This window comes from Salvelinus alpinus, chromosome 2 (assembly GCF_045679555.1).
Source record: "Salvelinus alpinus chromosome 2, SLU_Salpinus.1, whole genome shotgun sequence".
Taxonomy (NCBI): Eukaryota; Metazoa; Chordata; class Actinopteri; order Salmoniformes; family Salmonidae; genus Salvelinus; species Salvelinus alpinus.
Genome location: NC_092087.1, coordinates 7,970,761 through 7,995,977, shown reverse-complemented (window position 1 = coordinate 7,995,977; position 25,217 = coordinate 7,970,761). Strand labels below are relative to the sequence as shown.

The window sequence follows — 25,217 nt, the reverse complement described above, 5'->3', positions numbered from 1 at the left end:
AAAGAGGGAGGATATGAAGTAGGAAACGAGGGAGAAAAAAGATAGAGGAAACTTGGGAGGAAACGTTAAGAGAGGTGTAATGACATGAATGGAATCTTTTCTCTCTCTTTCTATCTCTCTCTATCTCTGTCTTCCTCTCTCTCCCCCTCTCTCTTTCTATCTCTGTCTTCCTCTCTCTCTCTCCCCCTCTCTCTTTCTATCTCTGTCTTCCTCTCTCTCTCTCCCCCTCTCTCTTTCTATCTCTGTCTTCTTCTCTCTCTCCCCCCCTCTCTCTTTCTATCTCTGTCTTCCTCTCTCTCTCTCCCCCTCTCTCTTTCTATCTCTGTCTTCCTCTCTCTCTCTCCCCCTCTCTCTTTCTATCTCTGTCTTCCTCTCTCTCTCTACCCCTGTTTCTCTCACTTCTTCACTTTCTCTCCCCCTCTCTCTCTCCCCCTCTCTCTTTCTCATCTTCCCCCTTTTTCTAATCCAAGCTTTGCGACCTCTCAACATCACTAAACAGCGTTTAGATCTGGTCACACACACACACGGACGCACGGACACACACTACACACACACACACACGGACGCACGGACACACTACACACACACACACGGACGCACGGACACACTACACACTACACACACACACACACACACTACACACACACACACGGACGCACGGACACACTACACACTACACACACACACACACACTACACACACACACACGGACGCACGGACACACTACACACTACACAAACACACACACACTACACACACACACACACGAACGCACGGACACACTACACACACACTACACGAGTCTCTGGGAACACACACACAGACACACACACACACACACAGTGCATTCTCCCCTCTTATAATACAATGACAGCCACCATGCCAGGGGCTGCTACAGTATTCCAGATATTCAGCCACAAGGTTTTTAAACTCCATGAAAACCAATGAGAAAACAGAACTCAAACCAGAGAATGCTAATCCTGGTGCTCTGTTCTGTTCTGCAGCTCAGGGTAATTCATCTGGTACCGCACGAGTCTCTAGGATAAACACACCGTCAGTGCCTTCAGAAAGTATTCATACCCCTTGACTTAGTCCACATTTTGTTGTGTTACAGCCTGAATTCAAAATGGACTAAATCATTTTTTTTCTCTCACACATCTACACACATCTACACACAATACCCCATAATGACAAAGTAAAAACATATATATATTTTTTAATTTTAGCACATTTATAGAAAATGACATACAGAAATATCTAATATATATATAATTATTCACACTCCTGAGTCAATACATGTTAGAATCACCTTTGGCAGCGATTACAGCTGTGACTCTTTCCGGGTAAGTCTCTAAGAGGTTTGTACACCTAGATTGTACTATATTTGCACATCAATATTAAAAAAATTCTTCATGCTCTGTCAAGTTGGCTGTTAATTATTGTTAAACAGTCATTTTCAGGTCTTGCCATAGATTTTCAAGACGGTTTAAGTCAAAACTGTAACTAGGCAACTCAGGAATATTCAATGTCGTCTTGGTAAGCAACTCCAGTGTATATTTGGCCTTGTGTTTTAGGTTACTGTCCTGCTGAAAGGTGAATTTGTCTCCCAGTGTCTGTTGGAAAGCTGACTGAACCAGGTTTTCCTCTAGGATTTTGCCTGTGCTTATCTCTATTCCGTTTATCTTAATCCCCCCAAAAAACACCCTAGTCTTTGCCGATGACAAGCATTCCATAACAGCCACCACCATGCTTGAAAATATGAAGAGTGGTACTCAGTGATGTGTTGGATTTGGCCCAAACACTTTTGTATTCAGAACATGAAGTTGATTTATGTTTTGCAGTTTTACTATCGTGCCTTGTTGCAAACAGAATGCATGTGTTGTAATATAGTTGTATTCTGTACAGGCTTCCTTCTTTTCACTCTGTCACTTAGGTTAGTATTGTGGAGTAACTACAATGTTGTTGATCCATCCTCAGTTTTTCCTATCACAGCCATTAACCCTTGTCTCTTACGGGTTAAAAATGACCCACCACTATGTTTAACAGCAGAGAAAAACCCCTAAATGATATTATTTCAATTTGAAATTTGATGACTTTTCCTAGAGCGACCCCCCAACATTAGACAAAGTGAAACATCGCCTTTGTTCATATTTCCATTAAGCTGTACACCACCAGGGTACAAAGATTGTCTTAGAGTTATTTTTGACCCAGAAATGTTAAAATAATTTACACACCACAAAAACAGTAGCACGTCCTACTGATTGAACTCAGCCAGCAGTTCCTGAAGAGGAAGATCACCATGGTTGGCACAGTTAGAAAGAACAAGCCTGAGCTCCCCCCTCCACTCCTCGCCACAAGGGGGAGAGAGGCCTTCTCATCAAAGTTTGCCTTCAACCCCACCACCACCACTCTAGTTTCTTACCTCCCAAAGAGGAACAAGAATGTGGTCTTCTTGAGCACACTGCACAAAATGGCTGATATCAGTGATTGTGAGGACAAGAAGCCAGCCATCATCCTGGACTACAACCACAACAAAGGAGGCGTGGACAACCTGGACAAGGTGATTGGAACTTACAGCTGCAGGAGGATGACTGCCCGCTGGCCCCTGGTCATCTTCCATAACATCAATGATGTGTCCTCATACAATGCCTTCGTGATAAGAAACAAGATCAACCCTACCTGGATGCCTGATAATCGGAACAAGAGGAGGGTGTTCCTGGCGCAGCTGGGAAAGGCACTTGTAACCGCACACATTCAAAGAAGGGAATGCAGCGCTTGTGAAAGCTGTTCAGGGGGCTAAATCTTGTCCTGATCCACCTGAGGCTGCAGCTGGGGCAGGCAAGAGGAGGAGCTGCCAATTCTGCCCACCAAAGAAGAACTGTAAAACAAATACTATGCGCTGCACATATGAGAAATACATCTGCAAAGTCCATGCACACACATTTGCATACTGTCCTACATGTGCTAATTACAGTTGATTGATTTAACACAACAAAATGTGGGAAAAGTCATGGGGTGTGAATACGTTCTGAAAGCTCTGTACACGTATACAGATATACACTAAGTTGACTGTGCCTTTAAACAGCTTGGAGAATTCCAGAAAATGATGTCATGACTTTAGAAGCGTCTGATAGGCTAATTTACATGATTTGAGTCAATTGTAGGTGTACCTGTGGATGTATTTCAAGGCCTACTTTCAAACTCAGTGCCTCTTTGCTTGAAATCATGGGAAAATCAAAAGAAATCAGCCAAGACATCAGAAAAAAAGTTGTAGACTTCCACAAGTCTGGTTCATCCTTGGGAGCAATTTCCAAACGCCTGAAGGTACCTCATTCATCTGTACAAACAATAGTATGCAAGTATAAGCACCATGGGTCCATGCAGCCGCCATACCGCTCAGGAAGGAGACGCGTTCTGTTTCCTAGAGATTAATGTACTTTGGTGCGAAAAGTGCAAATCAAGCCCAGAACAACATCAAAGGACCTTGTGAAGATGCTGGAGGAAACAGGTACAAAAGTATCTATATCCACAGTAAAACAAGTCCTATATCGACAAAACCTGAAAGGCCACTCAGCAAGGAGAAGCCACTGCTCCAAAACCGGCATAAAAAAGCCAGACTAAGGTTTGCAACTGCACATGGGGAAAAATATCGTACTTTTTGGAGAAATGTCCTCTGGTCTAATGAAACAAAAATAGAAGTGTTTGGCCATAATGACCATCGTTATGTTTTAAGGAAAAAGGGAGAGGTTTGCAAGCCGAAGAACACCATCCCAACTGTGAAGAACGGGGGTGGCAGCATCATGTTGTGGGGGTGCTTTGCTGCAAGAGGGAGTGGTGCACTACAAAATAGATGGCTTCATGAGGACGGAAAATTATGTGGATATATTGAAGCAACATCTCAAGACATCAGTCAGGAAGTTAAAGCTTGTTCGCAAATTGGTCTTCCAAATGGACAATGACCCCAAGCATACTTCCAAAGTTGTGGCAAAATGGCTTAAGGACAACAAAGTCAAGGTATTGGAGTGGCCATCACAAAGCCCTGACCTCAATCCCTTAGAAAATTTGTGGGCAGAACTGAAAAAGCGTGTGCGAGCAAGGAGGCCTACAAACCTGACTCAGTTACACCAGCTCTGTCAGGAAGAATGGGCCAAAATTCACCCAACTTATTGTGGGAAGCTTGTGGAAGGCTACCTGAAATGTTTGACCCAAGTTAAACAATTTAATGGCAATGCTACCAAATACTAATTGAGTCTATGTAAACTTCTGAACCACTGGGAATGTGATGAAAGAAATAAAAGCTGAAATGAATGATTCTCTCTACTATTATTCTGACATTTCACATTCTTAAAATAAAGTGGTGATCCTAACTGACCTAAAACAGGGAATTTTTACCAGGATTAAATGTCAGGAATTGTGAAAAACTGAGTTTAAATGTATTTGGCTAAGGTGTATGTAAACTTCCGACTGCAACTGCTTGTCTTCTGTCTGAGATGCTGAATTGCGACTCCACTGTATCTCTATATTGATATTTAGCTTGTTTGATTGCCTTGGGGAGTGAATAACAACACTGTTTATATTCAGCCATGTCACCAGTCACCTTGCCATGGTTAAATGCGGTGGTTCGCACTTTCAGTTCCGCACGAATGCTACCATCTATCCACAGTTTCTGGTTAGGGTAGGTTTTAATAGTCACAGTGGGTACAACATCTCCTAAACACTTCTTTATGAACTCAGTCACCGTATCCGTGTATGAGTCTAGATTATTTTTTGCACGCTACCCGAAACATATCCCAGTCCACGTGATCAACAATCCTGAAGCATGGATTCCGATTGGTCAGACCAGCATTGAATAGTACGAAGCACGGGCACTTCCTGTTTGAGTTTCTGCCAATAGGACGGGAGGAGTAAGTTGGAGTCGTGGTCAGATTTGCCTAAAGGAGGGCAGGGGAGGGCCTTGTAAGTATCCCGTTTGAATAGCAATGGTCGAGAGTCTTAGTAGGGCGAGTAGGACAGTCAACATGTTGATAGAATTTCGGCAGCCTAGACCTCAGATTTGCTTTGTTAAAATCCCCAGCTACAATAAATGCAGCCTCAGGATATGTGGTTTCCAGTTTGCATAAAGTCCAGTGAAGTTCTTTGAGGGCCGTTAAGGTTTCGGCTTGAGGTGGGATGTAAACGGCTGTGGCGATGACGGAGGAGAATTCTCTTGGGAGATAATATGGTCGGCATTTAATTGTGAGGTATTCTAGGTCGGGTGAACAAAATTAATTGAGTTCCTGTATGTTCCTAGAGTTACACCATGAGTCGTTAATCATGAAACACCCCCCCCCCCCCACCCCCCCCCCCCGCCCTTCTGCTTCCCGGAGAGACATTTATTCCGATGTCTCTCTGGAAAGAATTCCTTGCTCTAAGCTCATCAACTTTGTTATCCAAAGACTGAACATTAGCAAGTAATATATTCGGAAGCGGTGGGTGGTGTGCGTGCCTCCGGAAGCGGTGGGTGGTGTGCGCGCCTCCTAAGTCGAACCAGCAGGCCGCCTCGAGTGCCTCTCCTCCGCCAGCGAAGTTTTGGGTCGGCATCTGGAATAAGTTCAATTGTTTTGGGGAGACTGAACAAAGAATCTGCTCCATGGAAGTCATATTTCTGGTCGTAATGCTGGTAGTTCTGGTGAGTTACCGCCGCTCTAATATCCAATAGTTCTTCCCGGCTGTATGTAATGACACAAAACATTTCTTGAGCTAATGATGTAAAAAAAATAGTACATCAAAAAACGAAATACTGAAAAGTTTTCTAAGAGCTAGTCGCGATGCTGCTTCCTTCGGCGCCATCTTCACAAGGGGAGGGTTTGGCAAGAGGAGGGATGTCCTTGTCCCATCGCGCTATAGTAACTCCTGTGGCAGGCCGGGCGCAGTGCACGCTGACACGGTCGCCAGGTGCACGGTGTTCCTCCGACACATTGGTGTGGCTGGCTTCCTGGTTAAGTGGGCATTGTGTGAAGAAGCAGTGCAGCTTTGTTGGGTCGTATTTCGGAGGACACATGGCTCTCGACCTTCGCCTCTCCCGAGTCCGTATGGGAGTAGCAGCGATTAGACAAGACTGTAACTACCAATTGGATACCAAGAAATTGGGGAGAAAAAGGGGTAAAAGTATTTTTTTTTTAAATAGATTATTTATTTATTTTAATACAAAGGCTGCAAGGGAAACAAAAAACTGTAGTACATGCCTTGTGTTCTCCCTGGAACATGTAGCATTTAGCGTGTAGCATGTAGCGTGTACCAACCCATGCAAAGATTTGATATAATCCTCACAGTAACATAACATAGTATACACACCAACACAAGTCCCTGCCAAGAACCGTGATATAGTAGGAAAACCTTTTTGAAGCTGTTAAATTCTGGAAGAACTGCAACAGTACGTACAGTGTATAGTTAAGAATAGCAACGTGACCTGATCTTACTTTATCCGTAAATAATGTTTAAGATGGAACTGGATAGTGAATAGAAGGGAACTGAATAGAATGCAATGGAACTGAATAGAAGGGAACTGAATAGAAGGGAACTGAAAAGAAGGGAACTGAATAGAAGGGAACTGAATAAAAGGGAAGTGAATAGAAGGGAACTGAATAGAAGGGAACTGAATAGAATGCAATGGAACTGAATAGAAGGGAACTGAATAGAAGGGAACTGAATAGAAGCGAACTGAATAAAAGGGAACTGAATAGAAGGGAACTGAATAGAAGGGAACTGCATAGAATGGAATTGAATAGAAGGGAACTGAAATAACACATAATATTTGAAGTACAGTGTCTAGAGTTTACTATATACTGTATCTCTATGGTTTAACCACACTACTGAATTGAGCCAGTCATAAACCCTCGGTGCATAGCCAGTGACAATAAATACAATCTCCAGCTTTCACTGCCCTAACATCAGCTGATTGTGCATGTCTGCATGCCTAGTGCAGCCTTTTGCATAAGATGACCCAAATAGAAGGCATGAATCAGATCCTGTAAAATACTGCCTGTCTGGGTGTATCAGAGACCTCCTATTCTCCCACACATTGAGGGCTGGGAGCGTTGTTCTGTTCTACTCTGCCCTGCTCTAGTTTGCTCTGCTCTGCTCTGCTCTGCTCGACCCTGCTCTACTGTGCCCTAATCTAGGCTGCCTTGCTCTAGTCTGTTGTGTTCTGCACTGCTCTACTCTGATCCACCCTGCAATGCTCTGCTCTAGTCTGCTCTAGTCTGCCATGCTCTAGCCTGCTCTAGTCTGCCCTGATCTAGTCTGCTCTTGCCTGCTCTAGTCTGCCCTGATCTAGTCTGCTCTTGCCTGCTCTAGTCTGCCCTGATCTAATCTGCTCTAGTCTGCCCTGCTCTAATCTGCCCTGCTCTAATCTGCTCTAGTCTGCCCTGATCTTGACTGCTCAATTCTGCCCTGCTCTAGTCTGCCCTGCTCTAATCTGCTCTAGTCTGCCCTGCTCTAGTCTGCCCTGCTCTAATCTGCTCTAGTCTGCCCTGCTCTAATCTGCTCTAGTCTGCCCTGATCTTGACTGCTCAATTCTGCCCTGCTCTAGTCTGCCCTGCTCTAGTCTGCTCTGCTCTAGTCTGCCCTGCTCTAATCTGCTCTAGTCTGCTCTGCCCTAGTCTGCCCTGCTCTAGTCTGCCCTGCTCTAGTCTGCCCTGAATCTAGTCTGCCCTGCTCTAGTCTGCCCTGTTCTAGTCTGCCCTGCTCTAGTCTGCCCTGATCTAGTCTGCTCTTGCCTGCTCTAGTCTGCCCTGATCTAATCTGCTCTAGTCTGCCCTGCTCTAATCTGCCCTGCTCTAATCTGCTCTAGTCTGCCCTGATCTTGACTGCTCAATTCTGCCCTGCTCTAGTCTGCCCTGCTCTAATCTGCTCTAGTCTGCCCTGCTCTAGTCTGCCCTGCTCTAATCTGCTCTAGTCTGCCCTGCTCTAATCTGCTCTAGTCTGCCCTGATCTTGACTGCTCAATTCTGCCCTGCTCTAGTCTGCCCTGCTCTAGTCTGCTCTGCTCTAGTCTGCCCTGCTCTAATCTGCTCTAGTCTGCTCTGCCCTAGTCTGCCCTGCTCTAGTCTGCCCTGCTCTAGTCTGCCCTGAATCTAGTCTGCCCTGCTCTAGTCTGCCCTGTTCTAGTCTGCCCTGCTCTAGTCTGCCCTGCTCTAGTCTGCCCTGCTCTAGTCTGCCCTGCTCTAGTCTGTCCTGCTCTAGTCTGTCCTGCTCTAGTCTGCCCTGCTCTAGTCTGCCCTGCTCTAGTCTGTCCTGCTCTAGTCTGTCCTGCTCTAGTCTGTCCTGCTCTAGTCTGTCCTGCTCTAGTCTGCCCTGCTCAATCCTGCCCTGCTCTAGTCTGCACTGATCTTGTCTGCGCTAGCCTGCCCTACTCTAGCCCTACTCTAGTCTGCCCTACTCTAGTCAGCTCTAGTCTGCCCTGCTCTAGTCTGCTCTAATTTGCTGTGCTCTAGTCTGATGTGCTCTAGTCTGTCCTGCTCTAGTCTGTCCTGCTCTAGTCTGTCCTGCTCTAGTCTGTCCTGCTCTAATCTGTGCTCTAGTCTGATGTGCTCTAGTCTGATTTGCTCTAGTCTGATTTGCTCTAGTCTGTCCTGCTCTAGTCTGTCCTGCTCTAGTCAGCACTAGTTTGCTGTGCTCTAGTCTGATGTGCTCTAGTCTGTCCTGCTCTAGTCTGTCCTGCTCTAGTCTGATTTGCTCTAGTCTGATTTGCTCTAGTCTGTCCGGTTCTAGTCTGTCCTGCTCTAATCTGTGCTCTAGTCTGATGTGCTCTAGTCTGATTTGCTCTAGTCTGTCCTGCTCTAGTCTGTCCTGCTCTAGTCTGTCCTGCTCTAGTCTGACGTGATCTAGTCTGTACTGCTCTAGTCTGTCCTGCTCTAGTCTGATATGCTCTAGTCTGTCCTGCTCTAGTCTGTCTTGCTCTAGTCTGTCCTGTTCTAATCTGTCCTGCTCTAGTCTGATGTGCTATAGTCTGTCCTGCTCTAGTCTGTCCTGCTCTAGTCTGTCCTGCTCTAGTCTGTCCTGCTCTAGTCTGATGTGCTCTAGTCTGTCCTGCTCTAGTCTGTGCTGCTCTAGTCTGATGTGGTCTAGTCTGTCCTGCTCTAGTCTGTCCTGCTCTAGTCTGTCCTGCTCTAGTCTGATGTGCTCTAGTCTTTCCTGCTCTAGTCTGTCCTGCTCTAGTCTGTCCTGCTCTAGTCTGTCCTGCTCTAGTCTGTCCTGTTCTAGTCTGTCCTGCTCTAGTCTGTCCTGCTCTAGTCTGTCCTGTTCTAGTCTGTCCTGCTCTAGTCTGTCCTGCTGTAGTCTGTCCTGCTCTAGTCTGTCCTGCTCTAGTCTGTCCTGCTCTAGTCAGCTCTGCTCTAGTCTGTCCTGCTCTAGTCTGATGTGGTCTAGTCTGTCCTGCTCTAATCTGTCCTGCTCTAGTCTGTCCTGCTCTAGTCTGTCCTGCTCTAGTCTGTCCTGCTCTAGTCTGATGTGGTCTAGTCTGTCCTGCTCTAATCTGTCCTGCTCTAGTCTGTCCTGCTCTAGTCTGTCCTGCTCTAGTCTGTCCTGCTCTAATCTGTCCTGCTCTAGTCTGTCCTGCTCTAATCTGTCCTGCTCTAGTCTGTCCTGCTCTAATCTGTGCTGCTCTAGTCTGTCCTGCTCTAATCTGTCCTGCTCTAGTCTGTCCTGCTCTAGTCTGTTCTGCTCTAGTCTGTCCTGCTCTAGTCTGATGTGCTCTAGTCTGCCCTGCACTAGTCTGTGCTGCACTAGTCTGTCCTGCTCTAGTCTGTCCTGCTCTAGTCTGTCCTGCTCTAGTCTGTCCTGCTCTAGTCTGTCCTGCTCTAGTCTGTCCTGCTCTAGTCTGATGTGCTCTAGTCTGTCCTGCTCTAGTCTGTGCTGCTCTAGTCTGATGTGGTCTAGTCTGTCCTGCTCTAGTCTGTCCTGCTCTAGTCTGTCCTGCTCTAGTCTGATGTGCTCTAGTCTTTCCTGCTCTAGTCTGTCCTGCTCTAGTCTGTCCTGCTCTAGTCTGTCCTGCTCTAGTCTGTCCTGTTCTAGTCTGTCCTGCTCTAGTCTGTCCTGCTCTAGTCTGTCCTGTTCTAGTCTGTCCTGCTCTAGTCTGTCCTGCTGTAGTCTGTCCTGCTCTAGTCTGTCCTGCTCTAGTCTGTCCTGCTCTAGTCAGCTCTGCTCTAGTCTGTCCTGCTCTAGTCTGATGTGGTCTAGTCTGTCCTGCTCTAATCTGTCCTGCTCTAGTCTGTCCTGCTCTAGTCTGTCCTGCTCTAGTCTGTCCTGCTCTAGTCTGATGTGGTCTAGTCTGTCCTGCTCTAATCTGTCCTGCTCTAGTCTGTCCTGCTCTAGTCTGTCCTGCTCTAGTCTGTCCTGCTCTAGTCTGTCCTGCTCTAATCTGTGCTGCTCTAGTCTGTCCTGCTCTAATCTGTCCTGCTCTAGTCTGTCCTGCTCTAATCTGTGCTGCTCTAGTCTGTCCTGCTCTAATCTGTCCTGCTCTAGTCTGTCCTGCTCTAGTCTGTTCTGCTCTAGTCTGTCCTGCTCTAGTCTGATGTGCTCTAGTCTGCCCTGCACTAGTCTGTGCTGCACTAGTCTGTCCTGCTCTAGTCTGTCCTGCTCTAGTCTGTCCTGCTCTAGTCTGTCCTGCTCTAGTCTGTCCTGCTCTAGTCTGATGTGCTCTAGTCTGTCCTGCTCTAGTCTGTGCTGCTCTAGTCTGATGTGGTCTAGTCTGTCCTGCTCTAGTCTGTCCTGCACTAGTCTGTCCTGCTCTAGTCTGATGTGCTCTAGTCTTTCCTGCTCTAGTCTGTCCTGCTCTAGTCTGTCCTGCTCTAGTCTGTCCTGCTCTAGTCTGTCCTGTTCTAGTCTGTCCTGCTCTAGTCTGTCCTGCTCTAGTCTGTCCTGTTCTAGTCTGTCCTGCTCTAGTCTGTCCTGCTGTAGTCTGTCCTGCTCTAGTCTGTCCTGCTCTAGTCTGTCCTGCTCTAGTCAGCTCTGCTCTAGTCTGTCCTGCTCTAGTCTGATGTGGTCTAGTCTGTCCTGCTCTAATCTGTCCTGCTCTAGTCTGTCCTGCTCTAGTCTGTCCTGCTCTAGTCTGTCCTGCTCTAGTCTGATGTGGTCTAGTCTGTCCTGCTCTAATCTGTCCTGCTCTAGTCTGTCCTGCTCTAGTCTGTCCTGCTCTAGTCTGTCCTGCTCTAGTCTGTCCTGCTCTAATCTGTGCTGCTCTAGTCTGTCCTGCTCTAATCTGTCCTGCTCTAGTCTGTCCTGCTCTAATCTGTGCTGCTCTAGTCTGTCCTGCTCTAATCTGTCCTGCTCTAGTCTGTCCTGCTCTAGTCTGTTCTGCTCTAGTCTGTCCTGCTCTAGTCTGATGTGCTCTAGTCTGCCCTGCACTAGTCTGTGCTGCACTAGTCTGTCCTGCTCTAGTCTGTCCTGCTCTAGTCTGTCCTGCTCTAGTCTGATGTGGTCTAGTCTGTCCTGCTCTAGTCTGATGTGCTCTAGTCTGTGCTCTAGTCTGTCCTGCTCTAATCTGTGCTGCTCTAGTCTGTCCTGCTCTAGTCTGTCCTGCTCTAGTCTGTCCTGCTCTAGTCTGTCCTGCTCTAATCTGTCCTGTTCTAGTCTGTTCTGCTCTAGTCTGTCCTGCTCTAGTCTGTCCTGCTCTAGTCTGTCCTGCTCTAGTCTGATGTGCTGTAGTCTGTCCTGCTCTAGTCTGATGTGCTCTAGTCTGCTGTGCTGTGGCTCTCTAGATAGTTAGAATCCACTGCAGGATTGGATACATGACATGTCACGTTGTGTGAAAAAGCTTTGTGCTTATATCACACTATGCAGGGCTCTACTCTGACTGAGATTTCTGGCATTTTTGGCATGTGTGCATCTCTGAATAAATCTGGTTCTCAGTGTTATACTCATGGGGAAACATTAAGCTCTGTACAGCTAATTAAAACAACTGGCGGCAAACGAAATCACAGGCCTGTCCCCGCTGAGTGTGTGTGTGTGTGTTTGTGTGTGTGTGCAAGCAGGTCTCAGTGCTATACTCATGGGGAAACATTAAGCTCAGTACAGCTAATTAAAACAACTAAAGGCAAGCGACATCACAGGCCTGTCCCTGCTGAGTGTCTGTGTGTGTGTGTGTGTGTGTGTGTGTTATCTCTCCATACTCACCAGTGTCCTGTGGTTTGTTAGGCAGTCTGCTGTGGTGGGCAGAGAGGATCTCTAGCTTGGCCTGGTCTGAGGTGCTGGCTAGCAGCTGTGTGGCCTCTAGGACTGAACAGTGCTCTGTGCTGGTCCCATCGATGGACAGGATGTGGTCCCCTATATGGAGAGCTCCACACCTAGAGAGAGAGAGAGAGAGAGCGAGAGAGAGCGAGAGAGAGCGAGAGAGAGAGAGAGAGAGAGAGAGAGAGAGAGAGAGAGAGAGAGAGAGAGAGAGAGAGAGAGAGAGAGAGAGAGAGAGATAGAGAGAGAGCGAGAGAGAGAGAGAGACAGGTAGTGAGCGGGCAAACAGGCCCAACCCCCACTCTTACACTCGCCCAAGCCAACGGCATGTACCAGATGCTCAGCAGGCTCTGCTCACACTTACTGGCCTGAGGCCAAACCACACGGCCAACAACATTGGACACTTTATGGAACAAAAAGCCTTCACTATATCATCCTGGAATATCCAAGGCCTGAGGTCATCTGCCTTTGGCCTAAAGAGCAGGAACCCGGACTTCACCAAAGAAATTGGTAATGCAGACATTGTCATCCTGCAAGAAACCTGGTACAGAGGAGACGGACCCACTGGTTGCCCTCTAGGTTACAGAGAACTGGTAGTCCCATCCACCAAACTACCAGGTGTGAAACAGGGAAGGGACTCAGGGGGAATGCTAATTTGGTATAGAGCAGACCTAACTCACTCCATTAAACTAATCAAAACAGGAACATTTTACATTTGGCTAGAAATTCAAAAGGAAATTATCTTAACAGAGAAAAATGTCCTCCTGTGTGCTACCTATATCCCCCCACTAGAATCCCCATACTTTAATGAAGACAGCTTCTCCATCCTGAATGAGGAAATCAATCATTTCCAGGCCCAGGGACATGTATTAGTCTGTGGCGACCTAAATGCCAGAACTGGACAAGAACCTGACACCCTCAGCACACAGGGGGACAAACACCTACCTGGAGGTGACAGCATTCCCTCCCCCATATGCCCCCCTTGGCACAACTACGACAACATAACCAACAAAAACGGGTCACAACTCCTGCAGCTCTGTCGCACGCTGGGTATGTACATAGTCAATGGTAGGCTTCGAGGGGACTCCTATGGTAGGTTCACCTATAGCTCATCTCTTGGCAGTAGCACTGTAGACTACTTTATCACTGACCTCAACCCAGAGTCTCTCAGAGCGTTCACAGTCAGCCCACTGACACCCCTATCAGACCACAGCAAAATCACAGTCTACTTGAACAGAGCAATACTCAATCACGAGGCATCAAAGCCAAAGGAACTGAGTAACATTAAGAAATGCTATAGATGGAAGGAATGCAGTTTGGAAATCTACCAAAAAACAATTAGACAACAGCAAATTCAATCCCTTTTAGACAACTTCCTGGGTAAAACGTTCCACTGCAATAGTGAAGGTGTAAACTTGGCAGTAGAAAATCTTAACAGTATATTTGACCTCTCAGCTTCCCTATCAAACCTAAAAATCTCAAATAGAAAACCGAAGAAAATGAACAACAATGACAAATGGTTTGATGACGAATGCAAAAATCTAAGAAATAAATTGAGAAACCTGTCCAACCAAAAACATAGAGACCCGGAAAACCTGAGTCTACGCCTTCACTATGGTGAATCACTAAAACAATACAGAAATACACTACGGAAAAAGAAGGAACAGCACGTCAGAAATCAGCTCAATGTAATTGAAGAATCCATAGACTCTAACCACTTCTGGGAAAATTGGAAAACACTAAACAAACAACAACACGAAGAATTATCTATCCAAAATGGAGATGTATGGGTAAACCACTTCTCCAATCTTTTTGGCTCTATAACAAAGAATAAAGAGCAAAAACATATACATGATCAAATACAAATCCTTGAATCAACTATTAAAGACTACCAGAACCCACTGGATTCTCCAATTACCTTGAACGAGTTACAGGACAAAATAAAAACCCTCCAACCCAAAAAGGCCTGTGGTGTTGATGGTATCCTTAATGAAATGATCAAATATACAGACAACAAATTCCAATTGGCTATACTAAAACTCTTTAACATCGTCCTTAGCTCTGGCATCTTCCCCAATATTTGGAACCAAGGACTGATCACCCCAATCCACAAAAGTGGAGACAAATTTGACTCCAATAACTACCGTGGAATATGCGTCAACAGTAACCTTGGGAAAATCCTCTGCATTATCATTAACAGCAGACTCGTACATTTCCTCAATGAAAACAATGTACTGAGCAAATGTCAAATTGGCTTTTTACCAAATTACCGTACAACAGACCATGTATTCACCCTACACACCCTAATTGACAACCAAACAAACCAAAACAAAGGCAAAGTCTTCTCATGCTTTGTTGATTTCAAAAAAGCCTTCGACTCAATTTGGCATGAGGGTCTGCTATACAAATTGATGGAAAGTGGTGTTGGGGGAAAAACATACGACATTATAAAATCCATGTACACAAACAACAAGTGTGCGGTTAAAATTGGCAAAAAACACACACATTTCTTCACACAGGGTCGTGGGGTGAGACAGGGATGCAGCTTAAGCCCCACCCTCTTCAACATATATATCAACGAATTGGCGCGGGCACTAGAACAGTCTGCAGCACCAGGCCTCACCCTACTAGAATCCGAAGTCAAATGTCTACTGTTTGCTGATGATCTGGTGCTTCTGTCACCAACCAAGGAGGGCCTACAGCAGCACCTAGATCTTCTGCACAGATTCTGTCAGACCTGGGCCCTGACAGTAAATCTCAGTAAGACCAAAATAATGGTGTTCCAAAAAAGGTCCAGTCGCCAGGACCACAAATTCCATCTAGACACCGTTGCCCTAGAGCACACAAAAAACTATACATACCTCGGCCTAAACCTCAGCACCACAGGTAACTTCCACAAAGCTGTGAACGATCTGAGAGACAAGGCAAGAAGGGCATTCTATGCCATCAAAAGGAACATAAATTTCAACATACCAATTAGGATCTGGCTAAAAATACTTGAATCAGTCATAGAGCCCATTGCCCTTTATGGTTGTGAGGTCTGGGGTCCGCTCACCAACCAAGATTTCACAAAATGGGACAAACACCAAATTGAGACTCTGCATGCAGAATTCTGCAAAAATATCCTCCGTGTACAACGTAGAACACCAAATAATGCATGCAGAGCAGAATTAGGACGATACCCACTAATTATCAAAATACAGAAAAGAGCCGTTAAATTCTACAACCACCTAAAAGGAAGCGATTCCCAAACCTTCCATAACAAAGCAATCACCTACAGAGAGATGAACCTGGAGAAGAGTCCCCTAAGCAAGCTGGTCCTGGGGCTCTGTTCACAAACACACCCCACAGAGCCCCAGGACAACAGCACAATTAGACCCAACCAAATCATGAGAAAACAAAAAGATAATTACTTGACACATTGGAAAGAATTAACAAACAAACAGAGCAAACTAGAATGCTATTTGGCCCTAAACAGAGAGTACACAGTGGCAGAATACCTGACCACTGTGACTGACCCAAACTTAAGGAAAGCTTTGACTATGTACAGACTCAGTGAGCATAGCCTTGCTATTGAGAAAGGCCGCCGTAGGCAGACATGGCTCTCAAGAGAAGACAGGCTATGTGCTCACTGCCCACAAAATGAGGTGGAAACTGAGCTGCACTTCCTAACCTCCTGCCCAATGTATGACCATATTAGAGACACATATTTCCCTCAGATCACACAGATCCACAAAGAATTCGAAAACAAATCCAATTTTGATAAACTCCCATATCTACTGGGTGAAATTCCAGAGTGTGCCATCACAGCAGCAAGATTTGTGACCTGTTGCCACAAGAAAAGGGCAACCAGTGAAGAACAAACACCATTGTAAATACAACCCATATTTATGTTTATTTATTTTAACTTGTGTGCTTTAACCATTTATACATTGCTACAACACTGTATATATATAATATGACATTTGTAATGTCTTTATTGCTTTGAAACTTCTGTATGTGTAATGTTTACTGTTCATTTTTATTGTTTATTTCACTTTTGTATATTATCTACCTCACTTGCTTTGGCAATGTTAACACATGTTTCCCATGCCAATAAAGCCCCTTGAATTGAATTGAATTGAGAGAGAGAGAGAGAGAGAGAGAGCGAGAGAGAGAGAGAGAGAGAGAGAGAGAGAGAGAGAGAGAGAGAGAGAGAGAGAGAGAGAGAGAGAGAGAGAGAGGACGAGAGAGAGGACGAGAGAGAGAGAGAGAGAGAGAGAGAGAGGACGAGAGAGAGAGAGAGAGACAGACAGACAGACAGACAGACAGACAGACAGACAGACAGACAGACAGACAGACAGACAGACAGACAGACAGACAGACAGACAGACAGACAGACAGACAGACAGAGAGAGAGAGAAGTATTTGTATTCTAATGTGCTCTCCTGAGTATCTCAAACCAGATTCATCTGGTATAGCAGCAACATTGGTTACCCTCTAAATCACTGCTGCTCACTGCTTTGCTGAACTGTATACAGTACCTGTTGAATGACGTGATAGGTAGACTCTCTCTGTTGAATGACGTGATAAGTAAACTGTCTATCTGAGGAATGACGTGAAAGGTAGACTGTCTACCAGTTCAGCCCACCTGTCCACCACACTAGCTGTGGGTCTGTCAGCTCACCTGTCCACCACACTAGCTGTGGGTCTGTCAGCTCACCTGTCCACCACACTAGCTGTGGGTCTGTCAGCTCACCTGTCCACCACACTAGCTGCTTTGATCTTGTCGATGACGATGACCTGTTTGTTCCTGTGGGTGGTGGTTGTCAAGGTGATACCCAGAGCCGCCCCTGGTGACTTGGCGATCTCCACCAATAGGGGACCAGACACATTCGTCACAGTATCTGAAAGGCACAGATGAAGTTTGATAGAATACTGGTTGCAGGTTATAAAAGGTTTTGGCAGAATAATTCTCACAATACTCATGCACTGCTCTAGCATCTCCTATGGATAAGTTAGACACAAAAACAACTGTTCCACAGTACAGGGTTTAAACGTTTTAATTCCTGCTACTCTATGATGACTACGATATGGCATTCAGAGTCCACCTCCCAGAAATGTATTACAATGTGAGGTTAACAGCAGGAACATGGGACAATTAGCTGTCATTATTGTCCAGGGCAGTTCAGTTCCAGCCTTTGAGGTTTGAAGTGATTTAATTTTTTTACCTGATTTACCATAATTGGTCAATTACTGTCATTCAATGACCAGAGAGTTCAGTCCACTCGTCTGGTGTCCCAGGTCGGAGTCCCTGATTGGCGAGGAAGGACGGAAAACAGCACTATTGTGGCCAGGACAATACAGCTATTGAATAACGCTTTTGTACACAATACTGTGGTAGCTGATAGTTGTAATATTGGATGGGGTTTGGAGGTGAACGAGACAACAGCTGCTGTATCCCTTGTCTCCTTCCTAAGCCATAGAGATCTGGGGCGGCAGGTAACCTAGTGTTGGGCCAGTAACCATAATGGTACTGGTTCGAATCCCTGAGCCGACTAGGTGACCAATCTGCCGATGTGCCCTTGAGCAAGGCTCTTAACCCTAATTGCTCTGGAGAAGAGCGTCTGCTAACTGACTCAAATGTAAATCTGCAAATTTAAACCCTGTGTAGAGGGAGACTGGGGGCTGTAGTTTTCCCTGTTCCAGCCACAGTACATCACTATACCATGCCAGAGAACTCTGAATCAGAGAGGTGCGGGGGGCTGCCTTAATCAACATCCATGTCTTCGGCACCCGGGGAAACAGTGGGTTAACTGCCGTGCTCAGAGGCAAAAGGACATATTTTTACCTTGTCAGCTAGGGGATTCAATCCAGCAACCTTTCGGTTACTGGCCCAACGTTCTAACCACTAGCTTACCTGCGTTGTCCCACCCTGATCTGTTTCACCTGTCTTTGTGATTGTCTGCATCCCCCGCCAGGTGTCACCCATCTTCCCCATTATTCCCAGTGTATTTATACCTGTGTTCTCTATTTGTCTGTTGCCAGTTTGTTTTGTTTCGTCAAGCCTACCAGCGTTTTTTCTCAAGTGACAGAGAACTCAGAGGTGCGGGGGGCTGCCTTAATCGACATCCACGTCTTCGGTGCCCGGGGAACAGTGGGTTAACTGTCTTGCTCAGGAGCAAAATGACAGATTTTTACCTATACCAAGCCAGAGAACCCTGTGTAGAGGGAGACTGGGGGCTGTAGTTTTCCCTGTTCCAGTGGTCTAGGCTTGCTAGGGCGGCCTGGAGGGCCAAGTTGCTCTTATTGGGCTGGAAAAGAGTCCGGCAACACTGGGTAACCACTTCACCTTCAATACAGGGAGGAGGTCAAAGGTTGCCAAACCTGCCACTCAGCCAGACAGAAAACCTGCTGTTTGAGATTCAGAATGAAAAGGAAACGAGGCCAGAGACAGTCTGTCTCGCGGAGAGCAGCAGGAGCACCACTTTACTTCCTGTCTGAGAAGAACCAACACAGTGTTTCTCACGGAGGGAAACAGACCCCAGATACCACCTCTGGATGAGGGATACAGACCCCAGATCCCTCCTCTTGGTGAAGGACACAGACCCCAGATCCCTCCTCTGGATGAGGGACACAGACCCCAGATATCTCCTCTGGATGAGGGACACAGACCCCAGATCCCTCCTCTTGGTGAGGGACACAGACCCCAGATCCCTCCTCTGGATGAGGGACACAGACCCCAGATATCTCCTCTGGATGAGGGACACAGACCCCAGATATCTCCTCTTGATGAGGGACACAGACCCCAGATACCTCCTCTTGGTGAGGGACACAGACCCCCAGATCCCTCCTCTTGGTGAGGGATACAGACCCCAGATCCCTCCTCTGGATGAGGGAAACAGACCCCAGATCCCTCCTCTTGGTGAGGGACACAGACCCCAGATACCACCTCTGGATCAGGGACACAGACCCCAGATATCTCCTCTTGGTGAGGGACACAGACCCCAGATACCACCTCTGGATCAGGGACACAGACCCCAGATATCTCCTCTTGATGAGGGACACAGACCCCAGATCCCTCCTCTTGGTGAGGGACACAGACCCCAGATACCACCTCTGGATCAGGGACACAGACCCCAGATATCTCCTCTTGATGAGGGACACAGACCCCAGACACCTCCTCTTGATCAGGGACACAGACCCCAGACACCTCCTCTTGATCAGGGCCACAGACCCCAGATATCTCCTCTTGATGAAGGACACAGACCCCAGACACCTCCTCTTGATCAGGGACACAGACCCCAGATATCTCCTCTGGATGAGGGACACAGACCCCAGACACCTCCTATTGATGAGGAACACAGACCCCAGATATCTCCTCTTGATGAAGGACACAGACCCCAGACACCTCCTCTTGGTGAGGGACACAGACCCCAGATCCCTCCTCTGGATGAGGGACACAGACCCCAGATCCCTCCTCTGGATGAGGCACACAGACCCCAGATATCTCCTCTGGATGAGGGACACAGACCCCAGATATATCCTCTGGATGAGGGACACAGACCCCAGATATCTCCTCTTGATGAGGGACACAGACCCCAGATACCTCCTCTTGGTGAGGGACACAGACCCCAGACACCTCCTCTTGGTGAGGGACACAGACCCCAGACACCTCCTCTTGGTGAGGGATACAGACCCCAGATCCCTCCTCTGGATGAGGGATACAGACCCCAGATCCCTCCTCTGGATGAGGGAAACAGACCCCAGATCCCTCCTCTTGGTGAGGGACACAGACCCCAGATACCACCTCTGGATCAGGGACACAGACCTCAGATATCTCCTCTTGGTGAGGGACACAGACCCCAGATACCACCTCTGGATCAGGGACACAGACCCCAGATATCTCCTCTTGATGAGGGACACAGACCCCAGATCCCTCCTCTTGGTGAGGGACACAGACCCCAGATACCACCTCTGGATCAGGGACACAGACCCCAGATATCTCCTCTTGATGAGGGACACAGACCCCAGACACCTCCTCTTGATCAGGGACACAGACCCCAGACACCTCCTCTTGATCAGGGACACAGACCCCAGATATCTCCTCTTGATGAAGGACACAGACCCCAGACACCTCCTATTGATGAGGAACACAGACCCCAGATATCTCCTCTTGATGAAGGACACAGACCCCAGATCCCTCCTCTTGATGAAGGACACAGACCCCAGACACCTCCTCTTGATGAGGGACACAGACCCCAGACACCTCCTCTGGATCAGGGACACAGACCCCAGATATCTCCTCTTGATGAGGGACACAGACCCCAGACACCTCCTCTGGATCAGGGACACAGACCCCAGACACCTCCTCTTGATGAGGGACACAGACCCCAGACACCTCCTCTTGATGAGGGACACAGACCCCAGATATCTCCTCTTGATGAAGGACACAGACCCCAGACACCTCCTCTTGATGAAGGACACAGACCCCAGACACCTCCTCTTGATGAGGGACACAGACCCCAGATATCTCCTCTTGATGAAGGACACAGACCCCAGACACCTCCTCTTGATGAGGGACACAGACCCCAGATATCTCCTCTTGATGAGGGACACAGACCCCAGACACCTCCTCTTGATCAGGGACACAGACGTTCAAGTGTCGACTAGTTTAACTAAAAAGATGTTGAGCTGAAGCAGGCTGGTCCTGACTGGTACATATACAGTATATTTATACTGGTCCTGACTGGTACATCTACAGTTTATTTATACTGGTCCTGACTGGTACATATACAGTATATTTATACTGGTCCTGACTGGTACATATACATTATATTTATACTGGTCCTGACTGGTACATATACAGTATATTTATACTGGTCCTGACTGGTACATCTACAGTATATTTATACTGGTCCTGACTGGTACATATACAGTATATTTATACTGGTCCTGACTTGTACATATACAGTATATTTATACTGGTCCTGACTGGTACATATACAGTATATTTATACTGGTCCTGACTGGTACATCTACAGTATATTTATACTGGTCCTGACTGGTACATATACAGTATATTTATACTGGTCCTGACTGGTACATCTACAGTATATTTTTACTGGTCCTGACTGGTACATATACAGTATATTTATACTGGTCCTGACTGGTACATCTACAGTATATTTATACTGGTCCTGACTGGTACATATACAGTATATTTATACTGGTCCTGACTTGTACATATACAGTATATTTATACTGGTCCTGACTGGTACATATACAGTATATTTATACTGGTCCTGACTGGTACATATACAGTATATTTATACTGGTCCTGACTGGTACATATACAGTATATTTATACTGGTCCTGACTGGTACATATACAGTATATTTATACTGGTCCTGACTGGTACATATACAGTATATTTATACTGGTCCTGACTGGTACATATACAGTATATTTATACTGGTCCTGACTGGTACATATACAGTATATTTATACTGGTCCTGACTGGTACATATACACTATATTTATACTGGTCCTGACTGGTACATATACAGTATATTTATACTGGTCCTGACTGGTACATATACAGTATATTTATACTGGTCCTGACTGGTACATATACAGTATATTTATACTGGTCCTGACTGGTACATATACAGTATATTTATACTGGTCCTGACTGGTACATATACAGTATATTTATACTGGTCCTGACTGGTACATATACAGTATATTTATACTGGTCCTGACTGGTACATATACAGTATATTTATTCTGGTCCTGACTGGTACATATACAGTATATTTATACTGGTCCTGACTGGTACATATACAGTATATTTATACTGGTCCTGACTGGTACATCTACAGTATATTTATACTGGTCCTGACTGGTACATATACAGTATATTTATACTGGTCCTGACTGGTACATATACAGTATATTTATACTGGTCCTGACTGGTACATATACAGTATATTTATACTGGTCCTGACTGGTACATATACAGTATATTTATACTGGTCCTGACTGGTACATATACAGTATATTTATACTGGTCCTGACTGGTACATATACAGTATATACAGTATATACAGTATATACAGCTGTTCTGCCTGCGGTTATGGAACCGCCACCTGTCCCAGACCTGTTGTTTTTCAACTCTTGATGATCGGCTATGAAAAGCCAACTGAAAATTATTCATGATTATTATTTGACCATGCTTGTCACTTATGAACATTTTTGAACATCTTGGCATAGTTCTGTTATAATCTCCACCCGGCACAGCCAGAAGAGGACTGGCCACCCCTCATAGCCTGGTTCCTCTCTAGGTTTCTTCCTAGGTTTTGGCCTTTCTAGGGAGTTTTTCCTAGCCACCGTGCTTCTACACCTGCATTACTAGCTGTTTGGGGTTTTAGGCTGGGTGTCTGTACAGCACTTCGAGATATTAGCTGATGTACGAAGGGCTATATAAAATAAAATTGATTGATTGATTGATATATTTATACTGGTCCTGACTGGTACATATACAGTATATTTATACTGGTCCTGACTGGTACATATACAGTATATTTATACTGGTCCTGACTGGTACATCTATAGTATATTTATACTGGTCCTGACTGGCACATCTACAGTATATTTATACTGGTCCTGACTGGTACATATACAGTATATTTATACTGGTCCTGACTGGTACATCTATAGTATATTTATACTGGTCCTGACTGGTACATCTACAGTATATTTATACTGGTCCTGACTGGTACATATACAGTATATTTATACTGGTCCTGACTGGTACATATACAGTATATTTATACTGGTCCTGACTGGTACATATACAGTATATTTATACTGGTCCTGACTGGTACATCTACAGTATATTTATACTGGTCCTGACTGGTACATATACAGTATATTTATACTGGTCCTGACTGGTACATATACAGTATATTTATACTGGTCCTGACTGGTACATATACAGTATATTTATACTGGTCCTGACTGGTACATATACAGTATATTTATACTGGTCCTGACTGGTACATATACAGTATATTTATACTGGTCTTGACTGGTACATCTACAGTTTATTTATACTGGTCCTGACTGGTACATCTACAGTATATTTATACTGGTCCTGACTGGTACATCTACAGTATATTTATACTGGTCCTGACTGGTACATATACAGTATATTTATACTGGTCCTGACTGGTACATATACAGTATATTTATACTGGTCCTGACTGGTACATCTATAGTATATTTATACTGGTCCTGACTGGTACATATACAGTATATTTATACTGGTCCTGACTGGTACATATACAGTATATTTATACTGGTCCTGACTGGTACATCTACAGTATATTTATACTGGTCCTGACTGGTACATATACAGTATATTTATACTGGTCCTGACTGATACATATACAGTATATTTATACTGGTCCTGACTGGTACATCTACAGTATATTTATACTGGTTCTGACTGGTATTGGTATTTTTCCCACTGTTAGTTCAAGTTAAGCTTGTAGTCCCTGAAGTGTCTGGGGTCTGTTGAGTCAAAATAAATGAATAGACAGGTATCAAAGACCTGCAGCCCAGGTAGGCAGGTAGTGTCTGGTATTCTCCCACTGGCTGGTTCCAGGTGAAGAAAGTCAGTGAAGAGACTGGGCTTTATTATTACGTGTCTAGTTGCTTTCCTTTGAGAGCTGAACAAAACAAACACTGTCTGGGATCCCCAACACATTACTACTCACTTTTTTACTTTGTTTCACATTTCAGTGAAGTTAAAGAAAATAAACAAATAAAATCAAGTTCATATTCAGCCTGGATGACACAAAATAAGCTGACATTATTTAAATTATTTATTTCTCCAGGAGAGTGTGAACTCTGATAGAGATAGAATGACTAGAATAGAATACAGTATATTTAGACGGTTTCTCTTACCCATGATAGAGATAGAATGACTAGAATAGAATACAGTATATTTAGACGGTTTCTCTTACCCATGATAGAGATAGAATGACTAGAATAGAATACAGTATATTTAGACGGTTTCTCTTACCCATGATAGAGATAGAATGACTAGAATAGAATACAGTATATTTAGACGGTTTCTCTTACCCATGATAGAGATAGAATGACTAGAATAGAATACAGTATATTTAGACGGTTTCTCTTACCCATGATAGAGATAGAATGACTAGAATAGAATACAGTATATTTAGACGGTTTCTCTTACCCATGATAGAGATAGAATGACTAGAATAGAATACAGTATATTTAGACGGTTTCTCTTACCCATGATAGAGATAGAATGACTAGAATAGAATACAGTATATTTAGACGGTTTCTCTTACCCATGATAGAGATAGAATGACTAGAATAGAATACAGTATATTTAGACGGTTTCTCTTACCCATGATAGAGATAGAATGACTAGAATAGAATACAGTATATTTAGACGGTTTCTCTTACCCATGATAGAGACGTCATACTCAATCTGGAAAAGGGCCTCCTGGCCACACTGGTTGAGCACGGCGAGGGCATCCCTGTGGTTGGCACTGTGGAGGGGCACCCCGTCTAGACTCATCAGACGATCCCCCGGCTTCAGACTACCCTCTCTACAGGAGGACGGGACAGGGGACGGGACAGGTAGAGATAGAGAGAGAGGAAGGGAGAAGAGAGAGACACACAGGGAGAGGAGGAGACACAGGAAGGTAGAGAAAGAGACGGAGGCAGAGGAGAGAGAGGAAGGGAGAAGAGAGAGAAGCACAGGGAGAGGAGGAGACACAGGAAGGTAGAGAAAGAGAAACGGTAGAGATGGGCAGAGAAGAAGAAGGGGTCACTGTTATTTTGTTCAATAAACAAGGATAGATGAACTAGTAAATCCAGATTTTGTTCCTAACCATGTGACCTGACCAGAGATATTATACAAGACATATGGTGATAGATGCACAGGGTAGATCCTTTTCTGAGTTCATAACTTCCTTGTTGTAAAAGGAA

At 45.4% G+C, this 25,217-nt stretch overlaps 1 protein-coding gene across 1 annotated transcript in view; it reads right to left on the bottom strand.

Moving 5' to 3' along the window:
• Positions 1–25,217, bottom strand: part of LOC139553387 (glutamate receptor-interacting protein 2-like) — a 256,634-nt gene that overhangs the window by 129,816 nt on the left and 101,601 nt on the right. The window contains exons 7-9 of the mRNA XM_071365667.1: positions 24,690–24,835; positions 16,945–17,092; positions 12,153–12,322 (exon numbers count right to left, since the gene is read on the bottom strand). Of these exons, the coding sequence (XP_071221768.1) occupies positions 12,153–12,322; positions 16,945–17,092; positions 24,690–24,835 (464 nt within the window). The remainder of the gene's footprint in view (positions 1–12,152; positions 12,323–16,944; positions 17,093–24,689; positions 24,836–25,217) is intronic.